Source organism: Talpa europaea, assembly GCF_964194135.1.
Source record: "Talpa europaea genome assembly, chromosome: X".
Classification (NCBI taxonomy): domain Eukaryota; kingdom Metazoa; phylum Chordata; class Mammalia; order Eulipotyphla; family Talpidae; genus Talpa; species Talpa europaea.
The window spans coordinates 55036099-55051071 of record NC_140081.1 but is presented as its reverse complement, the minus strand read 5'-3'; the positions used below and the strand labels follow the sequence as shown (position 1 = coordinate 55051071).

Here is a 14973-nt window from a genome sequence, read left to right as displayed (position 1 = left end):
GATTTGGTGGGGTGGAGAAGTATGGTAACAACACCTGAAGGGGCGGGATCCTATACGCCAAAATACAAACAACAATATAAACCAATGTTACCCCATTAAAAAAAAAGTTAGGCTTTTTTATTTGGCAACTTCTGTTTTCAAATTTATTTTTAATATTCATTTAAAAATTGTCTACTCTGATTTTCAGTTTATCCCATATTTTTATTTCATTTTAAACACTGCAAATTACCTAAGTAAAATTAAATTCTTAAAGATGCTTCATTTCTTTTTATTGAAGTAATATTGTATTATACGTTATTTAAATTTTAAGTGTGTACTACTATAAATCAACATGCATGTATGCGACATTATGTTCACCACTAAAAGTTCAATCTTTTAGTGACCTCTTTACCATAGAATTGACCTCTTTTAAAACTAAAGGTTTGACCTATTTTTAATTTGTGTTTAGAGATGAATCGTATGTCAGTAGCATAAGATTGAGAGAACATAGGCTTTGGATTGAATTAAGTGGGTTTATAAATCCTGATTCTGCTGAGTGTATAATCTTATATAATTTACTTAATTGAACTGAACCTCATTCTATAAAAAAGGGAGAATCATACAATAGGATGATCTAACTTAGTGCTAAGCACCTAATAGATGGTCAAATGAATGCTCTAAACTTTAAGTTCTTTCTTCTCCAACCCCAGCTCCCAAATCTTTGAAGGCATATATGTAGGGAATTTGTTTCCATTATAATGCTATTTTTAAATGAAGCCAAATCACCTTTAACGTGTTTTCCACAAAGCATAAAACATCAAAATATTTTTGAAAATCAGGTGTCCAAAAACCTGACATGAAAATATTTTCATAAAACTATGTTATATTTTCCATGGTCTTCCCTAGAAATATCATTTTGGATTTAGATCAAAACATCAATGGCCACATTACCTTCCCTGGGGAAATAAAGAATAACTTGCTGTGATCATTTTCCTGCCATTAACAACGAACAGATAACTTCACATATGTTAGCAATAGGGAAAAGCTCAGTTGCCCTCATTTTACAAGTGGTCATACAGGTGGTATTTGTAAGAAAGACTCAAATAACTATGTGTGTTGTGTGTGTAACTCTTCCTGTTGGCTTGTGAATTTTGGGCAAACTTTCAGAGTCATTAGAAGTGTGAAAATAGTCCTGCTCACTAGAATAAGGTTGTTGTCAATGGAAAGTACTCCAACTTGTAATGCCTTTCTTCCATCATTTAAAAATTCATTTATTGTCAACATCAAGACATTACTGATCTTAGTCATGTGTTTTTTTTCCCCCACAATTATCCAGGAAGTTTGCTAAAAATGTTCCATAACTAATGGTTAGGTCAATAAACTCAGCAGTCCTGCCTGCGCCTTTACTCATTAACATGTAGCTCAATTTCCTCTCTATATTTATTGACTTCATCTTCATTATTGAAAAAGAATGTCTTTTGTGCAAACCTCTATCTCCTGCCATGTCTTCTAAAAATTTAATTCATATCTGTTTTGGACCCATCCTTTCCTATCACAATTTAAACCTCTCCTGCTATCTCCTGTTTTGGTGCACTTTTGAATACCGTTTTGTTGTAAATAAAAAAATTGTTGTTTCTTTGCACATTTTACAGAGTAGCTTTTATTTTTATGAAAGTAATGCACGTATATAGCTTAAAGCTTCAAATGATGTAAAAAAAAAAAGTGCATTTCCCTCTCCCGGCCTTCATCACCACCTATTCCTGATCCCCATTTTCAACTCATAGCTTTTACTGTGGGTATTGACTTCCATAGAACTATATAATATGTATATATTTAAGCTGATATTTCTTGATTATCAACGGTGCACATTTCTTTGTTGTTAAATGTGTTACATAAGGACTTAGTTCTATTTAACCTCCTCCACCTGTTTCCATATTTTCCATTATCCCAATATAGTTAAATCCCCATTTTTTGGTAAGTTTTGTATTCAAGGTTTATATTATTAATGGCATGAAAATATCATTTACTACTGAATTAATTTTATACTATTTTGCTTCTTTTATTAGTGCAACTATTTTTTATTGGTATTAACATTTCCCTATTTTTTTTTTCCATTTGTTTGCTCTTCTGTGTATCTATAGCTAATTTTTTTCTCAATACAGTTTTTTACAGTCAAATTTTCTGGCTTTCGTTGATCAACTCTTTTTTTTTTTAAGATTTATTTATTTATGCATACAAGAGCTGGGGTACAGGCCAGAGGTGTGGGGGATGAGAAGATTCACCAGAGACGGAGTGGGGAAGAGAACAGGCAAATTGACCAAAGTACACTGCTGAGGGGAGCAGCGGGTGAGTCAGGAGAGGTCTGCTGCGCCATGTGGGTTGCTCCCTGGCTGGCCGGGGATTGAATTCGTGCTGCAGAGGCTGCGGACAGCTTCATAAGTTGTGTCTTAACCCCTTGTGCCACCAGGGAGGCCCTCATTGGTCAACTCTTGTCTCTTAAACCTTAAAGCCATATACATAACCCTTCTTGACTCATATCATTTTCTACTGAAATTATGGTCACTGCCCCCATCCCTTGACAGGCAGGCTTACAATTTTCTGTCCACTTACAGCTGATTCCTGCTCTTGAATCATGTATGAGATATTCACCATTCATAAGAGTGATCTTTCTTTGGAGGGGCATAATTGAATTTATTTAAAAAATCTGCATCTTAATATGATAATGCATAAGGTCTTCTGCGACTGTATTATAAAATCTTTTAAATTTTTTTTATTTTATTTTATTTATATATATTTTACATCATACTTCATTTTTGTACAATGTATGCTTTCTCCTTTCAGGTGCAGTCCCCATAAAATTCCCATCAACAATTCACCCCTGCACCATCACCATAGTCCCTTGTGCTCTTGCCTCCCTTGTTTTGATCCTCTCCTTCCTCCTCCCCTGAAGAATGTCTGTGATTTAGTGTTGTCTGTTAATTCTGGTTTTTTATTTATCATTATTATTTTTTCCTGATCCCTTATTAGGTTCCCCTAAATTCCTCCAATAAGTGAAACTATCAGGTATTTTTCCTTTTCCTTTTGGCTTATTTCACTGAGCATAATCCCTTCCAGCTCCATCTGTGTGGCTGCAAATGGCATGAGTTTATCTTTTTTTATTGCTGAGCAATATTTCATTGTGTATATATACCACATCTTCTTGATCCACCCATCTATTTTTAAGCATATGGGTTGTTTCAATATCTTACCTATTGTAAATAGTGCTGCATTAAACATAGGGGTGCAGGTATATTTTTGAATTAATGTTTTTGTGTCCTTTGGGTAGATCCCTAGGGGTGGAATTGCTGGGTCATATGGAAGCTCCATTTTTAGTAGTCTGAGGAACCTCCACGCAGCTTTCCATAGTGGTTGGGCCATTTTGCACTCCCACCAGCAATGCAAGAGAGTTCTTTTTCACCACATCCTCACCAACATTTGTTGTTTCCTGTTTTTTTAATATGTGCCATTCTCAATAGTGACCTTTCATATCAGTGATTTTGTCACACTCTGTCCTCCTAGTTCTTCATCTCCCTCAGTTTCTTCATTTCCACTCTATCATCAGGCCACATAGACTAGATGAATTTCATCATCACCTCAAATTATTTAACTTGGAATTCTGAATGTCTCTTTCTCTTATTATCACATTCATAGTTTGTCTTTTCTTCATTTTTACTGATCTTTGTTATCATGAAGCTCAATATTCTCAGTTCCAAGCCAGGCTGATCTCCACTTTCAACCATTTAAACAGGGTTATTGCTGGAAAACCTTAAATTGTTTCTTGTCTTTTCTGATTACTGCCATCACTGCTGATCCCTTACTTTAGGTAAACTACCATCTACTTTCTGTGCTCCTAGATTTTGACTTCCCTGTGTGCCAGAGAAAGTTCAAAAACAAGATCAATTTTATCTAGAGTAGATTGTCTCTATCTTCCTGGACTCCCTCCATTATTAGACAGTCTCTTAAAGTAATTCTAATTGTCTTGTTGCCGCAGTATTCAATAACTAATCTGATGCTCATCTATCCACCTTCCTCACACTCTGATTCTCACTGCTTCTCTCTCCCTTTCTGCAGATGGCTTTGCTTTCTACTGAGAGTGGGGAGTACACAAGAATCAGTTAGAGAACCCAGAGTCAGTTAAAGAGAGATAACTGGGGGCATCCCTGGTGGCACAGCACGTTGAGTGCAGCGCTGCAAAGCTATTTGCAGCCTCTGTAGCGCCGGTTCGATCCCGGCTGACTGGCCGACGAGGGTCCCACATGGCGAGGCAGACCTCTCCTGTCTTGCCCGCTGCTCCCCTCAAAAGCATATTTTGGTCCTTCTGCCTGTTCTGCTCCCTGCTCTGTCTCGGGTGAATTCTCTCACTCTCCCATGCCTCTGGACTGTACCCAATGCTTTTATAAATAAATAAATCTTTTAAAAAGAGAGAGAGATAGCTGGGATCTGGTAATTTGTATTTCCAAGTTCCCTGGTTATCTTAATGCTACTTGTTCATGGAACACAATTTGCATTAACTATGTAAACTTCTTTAATGTTCCACTTCAATGAATAATTTGAACAAGCTACTGATTCTTTTGATTGTCAAGAATTAAGACTCCAATGTTGTCTGCAAGGTGACTCCCTTCTCAACTCTATGATCCTTTCTGCCTTATGATCTCATCTTTTCAATTCCCTTCACCTGCAAAATTCATGAGCAAGAAGGTATGTTCACTACAGCCATTTCTTTTGAACCCATACATTCCTTTACACTTTGAAAAGCAGATTCTAGATTCATCAAGCTCATAAAATTGCGTTTATTGACCTCCATGTTGCAGATTCCATTTTTTCCCTTTTTATCTTATTCCAGTTATACAACATGCAACACTCTTGGTCCATTTTATTCTGAATATTATTTCTTCCTATTATACTGTATTGATGATTCTAAGTCTTCTCTTGAGGGTCCTCTTCCTTTTTCATCAAGAGATCTCTCCCAGGGAACTATACTTGGCCTTTCTCGCATTTCTCTACTCTGTCCTTTGACTATGTGATATCAAATACTGAGTTCTGCAACATTACATGGACAGCTTTGCATGGATATCTCCAAAACTTTCTTTCTTAACTCAGATCTATCATTTTTTTTGAAGTTACATTGGTTTATGACATTATGTGTGATCCAGACATATATATGATATATGTTATCACACCACACCCACCACCAAGGCACCCACAGTCCTCCATCTCAGCTCATTGGACCTCCTCTATACTTTCTCTTCACCCTCCCCAGGCCTCTCTGGCAGCCTCAATTTTTACAGTCAGATTTCTTTTGTTTTGGTATGGCTCCTTGTTATGTTTCTCTATATTCCACATATGAGTGAAACCATTCATATTTGTCTTCTCCTTCTGGCGTACTTCACTTAGCATAACACTCTCTAGTTCTACCTTTTTTGTTCCAAATGGCAAGTTTATTTTTCACTGATGAATAGTATTCCTCCATGTATATATACCATATCTTCTTTATCCACTCATTGTCCTTGAGCACTTAGGTTGCTTCCATATCTTGGTTATTTTGCATAGTACTTCAATGGACTTAGGAATACATATATCCCTTTGAATTTGTGTTTTTGCATTCTTTGGGTAGATACCTAGGAGTGGAATTGCTGGTTTCTATAATATATCTATTTTTCATCCAGACTTTTTAAAAAGTGAAAAAATTTTATACTCTACTGCATTTTAATCATTTTTCACTTACCTGCATTTTATAAATATCTTAACATAGCATAGATATTATTATGGTAACTCATCTTTGCTTACTTTGCACTAATTTCATGTCAGGCATGCACTATTTTCTTAGAGCCCACATTCAGAGAACAGATTGAAAAGGAAGTGTCATTGGTCATATCTGATGTCCTGTGTGAGAATATTCAGTCCGTTTGAGTTCTACCTAGATTTCTGGTTCTTTGAAGCAGTCAGTTTCTCAGTGACACATCTTTCTCAGGAATGAGGTCAGAATTAGACAATTCTTGGGCCTCTCTGGTGGCGTAGTGGGTTGAGCACCGCTCTGTCTCTGGTGAATTCTCTCACTCTTCCATGCCTCTGACCTGCACCCCAGTTCTTGTATAAATAAATAAATCTTTAAAAAAAAATTAAACATGTCTTTATTCAGACTAATCATGGATAATTTTGACTTCTTTTTTAAAAAAATAGGTATGTACAGATATTATTTTTAAAGTAGTATATATGTGATGGATTTAAATTTTTTTATGGTTTTACATACATTTTTATTGAGGTTCATTGGTTTATAACACTATATATGATTTAAAGGTATAGGATCATACTATCTATAGTATCTAAATATAGTAGATATAGTAATGAATACTTTTGACTTCATTAAAAGAATCTAACCAGAAATACATACAAATGCATTGATTTGAGAAAGTTTATTCTAACTTTAATGTATACTAATGATTTAAGCTGATTTTCACTGAGTAGATACAACTCCAAAGGAAAGTAATTATTCTATAATCAGTATAATTAAAATAATTTACATTTTCTTTTCCCATGTGGGACAGGTGAGTGAGCAATGTGGTGGTAATGGACAATTCAGAGATTTTGATTTACTTGTTTTACTGTTTTATTTAAGCACCTATATTCAACAATTTTTAAATAAATTATTCACATTTTGCCTTCATTAGTTTACATAGGCTTGAGTGAAATAGAAAATGTTATCGCAATATTTATTTTCCTTTAAATTCATCCCATATTGAAAGATATATACACTAGGTACAAAAAAAATTGGGTGACTTGATAATGATAACTTTGTAATGAACTACTCTAGTATTAATAAGGTATTTTATACTTTTCTTTTTGTATCAAAACATTTCTGAACTTACAAACTCTTCATATTGTTTATAATTGTGATTAATGTTTTCTTCAGGTGATAATTCAGGATGATGGCCCTGAAAAATTGGATCCCAAATATTTTGGAGAGTTGCTTGCCGATCTAAGCCGTAAAAATATGGATCTATATCGCTGCTTATTAGAACATTTGCAGAGAATTGGAGGAAGGTATTATAAATATATCATTTGTCTTAATGTTATAACTATCAAATATTTTACAATACCCTGGTTTTTCTCAATATACTTTTCAGAACAGTTTTAGGTTCACAGAAAAACTCTAGTACTTTTAATGGGGAAACAAAGCGACTTTATGAGCAGATCTGAACAAATGCCTTATTTTAAGAGTTAATATACTTTATGAAATTCATCAAAGAGATCACATCAGTTCTCTTAAGATTAGTAATGAAATCTGTGTACCTTCTTTTGTAAAGTAATTTGATGGCAAAAGCAACCTCTTGAGCAAAGAGCTCGAAAAAATACATGGCATACTCTGACTTGTTTTATTTTTTATTTATTTATTTTTTTAAGATTTATCTTTATTTATTTTATTTATTTATACAAGCACTGGGTACAGTCAGAAGTGCAGGAGGGTGAGAGAATTCACCAGAGCCAGAGCGGGGAGCAGAGCAGGCAGAAGGACCGAAGCACACTGCTGAGGGGAGCAGCGGGCAGCAGGAGAGATCTGCGCGCCATGTGGGACCCACCTGTGGTGGCCGGGGAGCAGCCGGGGATCGAACCGGCTCTGCAGAGGCTGTGGGCAGCTTCGCAGCTGCGCCACCGGGGAGGCCCTCTGACTTGTTTTAAAATGTCATACTGACATACAGTCACTGCCAACACAGTATGATTTATGTGTGTTCAACATATAAGGCCATAGTTAAATATACATTTAATGGTATACATTATTATAAATATTACAAGTTATTTTAATATTATATATGTGATATATATCAAATGTAGATTATAAAATATTTAATCAATATAAATGTGCATACCATACAATCATATAGTAAATAATATATAGTAATTTTATATACACATAAACCATCAACTGTTCATATGTAGATGAAAGCATATTATATAATGAAATGAATTCAACAAGCTCTACCCCAAAGGTCACCTTCAACTATATAGTCACTTCACATCGGTGGTCAACTACCAAGCAAAATCTAGGAAAGTACCATGAATTGAATAAAATCTGAAGGGTAAAGAAAGTCAGTATGGGGCCTCCCCTGGTTGCTCAGCAGTTGAACGCTCCGTTGCGAGGCTGCCCGCAGCCTCTGAAGCAGCGCCAGTTCAATCCCCAGCCACCGGCGAGGGTCCCACAAATAAATAAATAATAAATAATGATCTTTAATCTCTTGTCCATCTCTTTTCTCTCCACTTACTACATCTTTCTCTCCATTTATTAATTCCTTCATCTCTGACTTTCCTTGCTTTCATATTAATGATTACAATGATTCTCTTACTACCCTCATCTACTTTGCCTTCTTATCTTACTGACTCTCCCACTTTGCAAATTCACAATTCTAGATTAGTCGATATCTCTGCTTTATTTATTATTTCTTCTTACCACCACCTTTTCCATTTATTACCTAGCACCCACTGCTCCTGGAATTTGGAGGGCTCTATGAGGGTATTTTTACTTCCCCTGATGTCCCTTGGTGCTTAGCATAGTGACTAGTTCAGTGTGGTGTTCATTAATATTTGTTGACTGAGTGACGTGTATTGCTACATCCACACCACTGATACATGTCAGGGAAAAACACAGCCATTTATTTGAATCAGTGTCATTATAAATGCATAATTTCCATGTTCAGCTAGTCCATCATCATTTTATAATAATCAACACCCTTTCTCATTACCCAAACAACTATTTCACACATTCTTCCATTTGTATAAAGTCACTAACTTTAAAACCTTTCCCCTCACTCTGAGTGTACACTATATAACAGACACTGCCTAGAGGTTTTTTTTTTTAATATATTATCTAATTTAAACAGTAACTCTAAAAAGATCCAACTCAAGGTCAAACAACTAAGTGCTTGAAATAGATTCATTTCTGAATACTCTTCTACCTATAAGCTATGTCAGCTTCTCTACAAAGACTTCACTAAAACCTCATTGGTCTTAGTATTCCTCTTTGCATTAATCATGTTCTGTAAATATTTCTATCAAAGTAACACACTATGAAATTAAGAGCACATAGAGACATCATCTTAAATGTCCTGGTTTTAGATCTAGAGTTCATATCATGAGTTCATGTCCCAACTTTTGTTACAAGCTGGCTGTGTAATATCATGCAACTTGTCTCTGTATCTCAGTTTCTTCATCTATAAATTGGGGGTTAGAATATTAATAATTACTATAGATTTGTTATAAGCAATATATGATGAAAGTCATAATTACAAGCAGCATCAACATCATGTGAGAACGTGAAAATAAACCTACAGAATTAGAAACACTGGGAGTAGGACCCAGCAACAACCCTCCAGAGCATTCTGACAGATTCTCAAGTTTGAAAGTTCAAATTTGTCGCAAAAGTGGCAAAATTTGGGACTAGAACCCACTCTGAGAAACTTTTCCCTTAGGCAAATTGTGTAGCCTTTTAATATTAGATATGTATCTCCATATTGAAGAAATTATCAATTTTCCAAATAATCAAATTTTAAAAAGTCTCAGGATTTAGAATGATTTTACATTGCTGAATTATGCCTTGGAACAAGTATATTTGTATGAAATACAGGACAGGATAATATTCATGCTTGGTATTACCCAACAACAGTTCACAGAGCAGAAGGCATAGACAAAGCTGCTACTCTCTAATGTTTATAGAATGAAAGCTCAGTGTATTCCAAATTTATTAGTTTCATACTAATTAATGTAGACAGAGTAATTTTCTAATAATCATCTTGGTAAAAGTTTTAAAATAACTTCTTCTCATTAAGGGGTTAGATAAATATGTATTTCGGTGACCCAAATCTGTAATTAGCAGTGTAATGTCATAAATTTAATTCCTAGAATAACTAAAACTGCCAAAAAGAAAATAGAAAGTTACTGTGGTGTCCACATTAGTAAATACTCCAGAGTGGAAAGGGTCTCATAAAATTTTGGCATTTAAGGGTTTGGCAGAAGGTTGTCAGCTTTTTTCTTTTCATTCCCCCCCCCCCTTCCTTTTTTTTTTTCTTATTACATTCCTTCTTTCCGAGGAGGAGAGATGGAATTTAGTGATTGCCACTCTGTTTCTTTTTTCCAGTGTAATTTTGTTTTTGTTTTTTTTTAAAGATTTATTTATTTATGCATACAAGAACTGGGGTACAGGCCAGAAGTGTGGGGAATGAGAGGGTTCACCAGAGACAGAGTGGGGAACAGAACAGGCAGACTGAATGAAATAAACTCTTGAGGGGAGCAGCGGGCCAGACAGGAGAGGTCTGTACCATGTGGGATTGAACTCATGCTGTGCTGCAGTGGCTGCCCATAGCTTCATAGTGCTGCGACTTAACCCCTTGAGCCACGAAGGAGGCCCCTTCCCAGTGTAATTTTGGCCAACATCCATCAGCACCAAGGGGAGATGCAATCCACACTGACTTTTCCACCTCCTTGCTCTGCTTTCTGTTTCCATTCTCTCCCTCTCTTGCTCCCCTGTTGTCTCCACTTCTCTTTCCAAATTGCAATCCAGCAATGAGTGGACTGCAGTCAGAATGAAGGAAGGATGTTTTAGGAAACACTATCTAGTTATTTTTTAAATTTCATTAACTGCTATTGATTTTTCCTTGTTTTGTTTTCCTATTTGTGGCAAAAAAGGAAGTGATTAAAAACAGATACACTAGGATGCTTTTAGAAATCGAATTGAGGGCCTCCCCGGTGGCGCAGCGGTTGAGCGCTGGGTTGCGAAGCTGCCCACGGCCTCTGCGGCGCCGGTTCGATCCCCGGCTGCTCCCCGGCCACTGGAGGAGGGTCCCACCTGGCGCGCAGACCTCTCCTGCCGCCCGCTGCTCCCCTCAGCAGTGTACTTCGGTCCTTCTGCCTGCTCTGCTCCCCGCTCTGGCTCTGGTGAATTCTCTCACCCTCCCGCGCTTCTGACTGTACCCAGTGCTTGTATAAATAAACAAATACATCTTTAAAAAAAAATAAAGTAAAAAAAAAAACAACAAAGAAAATGTATAAAAAAAAGAAATGGAATTGAACACAAAATTTCTATTAAATGTGATAATGGATAATTGCAGTTAACAGTCATTCAAGGCTACTAACACTACATTGTGATTCATAGTTTTAACTAGCTTTAGCTTCCAATAAATGCATGCAGTTACTTTAGTAAAACATTGAAAATCTAGAAGATATTTCTTTTTTTCTTTCTAGAGCCTCCCCAAAATTTATATTTTGGGTAATGCAGGGAATTCCACATTCATGTGTACAGATTATTGCACATGTACAGTCATGCCTTGGAAATGGAGTCTTCAGTTCCCTTCAAAATTTCCTGTATACTTGTATAAATGCATGCAAGATGTTTTGCATAGTGAATGAACTGGTTATCTTTGTAAGCAATATATTGTTCACAAACACTTAGAAAGTAAAGGTAGAAGCTAAAATGATTTTCTGTTGCACTAAAGATGTGGCAATCACATAGCTTTGATTTTTCTAAGACCATCTTACTTCAAATATTCTGTCTTGCTGTCAGAACATGTGTATTGGTGTTGTGTTTGAGAAGTGTGTTCACCATACAAATTTTGGGCTTAATTCTTCCACTCAGGGTGGAGAGAGCAAGAAGGCGAACATAAAGGCCCAACTTTTGCCAATGGCAACACTAGAACTGTATTCTTCCCATCATTTACTATTCCCCAAAAGCCACAAGTGCTAGACAGGTATAACCTCTAACAATTATCTTGCACAATTTGCCTACCTAATGCAGCTCTCCACAAAGGGACTTCCAAGCCTCCTGTCTAAATCATCATTTTGATGGTGGAAAATCTATTATCACACTAGGCATTTGTTCATGTTGTTTAGGACTTTGTCCCTATGAAACACTGAAATACTTTTTAAGCTTCATCATTGCCATACATGCTGTAGTGTAGATTGATTGAGTTACTCAGCCTTGATTTGCAATTTTTGATTTTGATAAAAACTATATAAAAAAAAACTTAAAGACACTTTAGAGAGAATCTGGTATCAACACTGAAAGGGAGCAATCCAAGGAGAAAAGGGAGGTAGAAACAGAAAGACAACAATAATTATTGCTGTTTAATCATTTAGGTAGCATTTATTGCCACCTAAGCACCAAGAATTTCTACATGTAGATACAAAAGGACTGGTGTTAATCAGTGGTACTAATAAATTCTGCATATATTCTACTGTTTTGTTATTCAGATTTTTGTTCTTCTTTGATGGATTAATTAGTTACAGTATTTTTTTTATTTTTATCAAGTAATATTCCCATTTGAATCAGAGCTATTATGGTATATACAAATTCAGATAAAATATTAGAACACTAGAAAATATATATAATCAAGGTATACATCTTCCTGAGATTTTTATTTTTCATTTTTGCAGCAAGCAGGACTTTGAGTCTACAGATGAGGTAAGTGCAAAAACAGTTGAAAATGAAATATTGTTGATAACACAGATTCTGATATTTGCACTAATAATAATGTCTTAATTTGGCACCTTTATTACACTGTAAACATGCCTGTGAAAGAAATAATGATCATTTTGCTCTTAAAATGATTTAAATATTGTCTTTGTAATGACTGCAAAGTAATAATCATTCACATAAAAAATATTATCAGTTGTCACTTATGATTTAGTTTCTCTTTGTTCATCAGAACATTTAGAATTTTATTAACCATGTACTTCTTGCTTTAGAAAACTAGAGTTTATATTAGCTAAATAAATAACAAATTTAGTTTTAATGTATTTCAAAACTTGATATGCCTCATGCAAAACAGCATGCAGCAACTTGAAGTAAAATTTCATTTTAAGTATTAGTTCTATTATATATGCACATTTTGTTCAGATTACACTTAATAGAATAAATCACCAAGTAGAGAAAGAACTGATTTCAGTGTAATAAAAGACCATGATGGCCTCTTTTTTTAAAATTTTTACCTTTATTTCTAGTGTGTTGATATGCTGCATTCATTACAATAATTCATTGTTTTAATTCAATTTCTCACTTAAAAGTAGGTGAAGCTTTCTAATGTTGCTGTGGCAACATCAAAATATTTCATATCACCATAACTCTGTTAATTCTCAATAAATTCTTAATTCTATTTTCCTCAAAAACATCATTTTTAAAAAATTAGCTTCTGAAAGGTCATGTCAATGACCCAACCAAACTTTCAGTTGTCAAAAGAACACTGAAATAAAGTGTCCAGTGTGATTTAAGATACCACCCTTTTGTGTTTAAATTCCACTTTAAAAAATATTATGTGTGTATGGAACATTTGATTGGTTTTCTAAAGTTTTATCCTAAAATGCTTAGAATTCAAGATTCTCTCCATGGTGTATGGTGTGAAATTGATTTTTTTAATTAAGAACTGATATAGCTATAAATTGAGTTTGTAGTAACTATTACCCAGAAAATAATATAATATGTTGATGTCCCAAAACATATGCCCAGTTACACAAACCTCTGTTCTGCTGAAGTTAAAATTAAAATACTAATGTGTATAAGTTCAATAGATAAGCCTTTCTTTTCTTACAGTCAGAAGACATCGAATCATTGATTCCTAAAGGATTGTCAGAGTTTACAAAACAGCAAATTCGTTACATTCTTCAGGTGAGATGGGTGAGGAGTAGGTGTGAGAACACCTAGCCTAGAATTTTTCCCTTAATAAATAACAGAAAGTTCCAAATATAAATCTTGTTTCATAATAGTTGATTATATTTTCATTAAACAGGGGTTACATTAGGGTTACATTATAGTTTAGTCAGATGATCAAGAACTAGTATTTTTTTAAATAATAAATTTTATTTTTATATTCCCCATACAATTGCAACGACCCCCATTCTGACCCCAATCCCTCCCCTCCCACCCCCCACCACCCAAAAGTGTCTCTGGTTCATAGTTTTTTTGTTGATTCTGATTTTCACTTTCTTATAGTTATTCATTTTCCTGGTCCCTTATTTAAGTTTTCTAGATTCCTGCTATGAGTGAGACCATCCGGTATTTTTCTTTTTCTTTCTGGCTTATTTCGCTGAGCATGATCCCTTCCAGCGCCATCCATGTTGCTGAAAATTGCATGTGTTTATCTTTTTTGAATGCTGAGTAATATTCCATGGTATATATGTACCACATCTTCTTGATCCAGTCATCTATTTTTGGGCATTTGGGCTGTTTCCAAAGCTTAGCTATTGTAAATAGTGCTAGTATTTAACGTTTAGCATTTAGGTTAGCATTCTAGAAATAGTATTTCCTGCTATGGAATGCCTTCATTCTCTCTACAGTGCTGTTGAACAACCTGACTCTGTCTTGTAGCTTTTTCCTTCCTCACCTTAGCCCTGGCAGTGAAAAATGGAAAGGCCACTGCCTTGTTTTTCATGAGTTGTGAAAGGTTAGGAACCAGTGGAGCAGTAAATTTTCCCTAAAATGAAGGGAGAGGTCAAAGATCAAGGTAGGTGCTAAGGAAATATAATTAAAAAGAAGAGTACACATTTGCAACAAAGAATTTGGAAGAAAATATAGTTTTATCGAATGAGGCCAATTTCTAATTGATTTTACTCCTTAAACCTTTGTTGGTCATCAAAATATTGGGCCTGGTGTCATATTTGTGAAACTTAATGAAGTACTATTTTTTGTGACACACAATCTGTACCGTAAAGACATAGTGGTGTGGGAGCCCTTATCGACCTCAGAACCTGAATCTTTAAAACTTCCATCTCTATCAAAGGGGTGACCATTGAAAGTGCATTGAGGGTCTATTTGAAAGACTCTGAGGATGTTTAATCCTAAATTCTAAAGACATTGATCTGTAGCTCTCTTTTCTTGTATTCTCTGTGATTTTGGGTATTTCCTTTTTATACTTCCCATTCACTTTTGTTTTTATCTGTATTATTTTTTTATTACACATAATATTTATTTCTGGATAC

At 35.2% G+C, this 14973-nt stretch overlaps 1 protein-coding gene across 1 annotated transcript in view; it reads left to right on the top strand.

Annotated features, from left to right (window-relative positions):
• The window catches only part of POF1B (POF1B actin binding protein), a gene marked incomplete at both ends in the record, with an annotated part of 74676 nt that overhangs the window by 47930 nt on the left and 11773 nt on the right, over window positions 1-14973 (top strand). The window contains 3 exons of the mRNA XM_084258708.1: window positions 6929-7059; window positions 12436-12463; window positions 13589-13663. Of these exons, the coding sequence (XP_084114834.1) occupies window positions 6929-7059; window positions 12436-12463; window positions 13589-13663 (234 nt within the window). The remainder of the gene's footprint in view (window positions 1-6928; window positions 7060-12435; window positions 12464-13588; window positions 13664-14973) is intronic.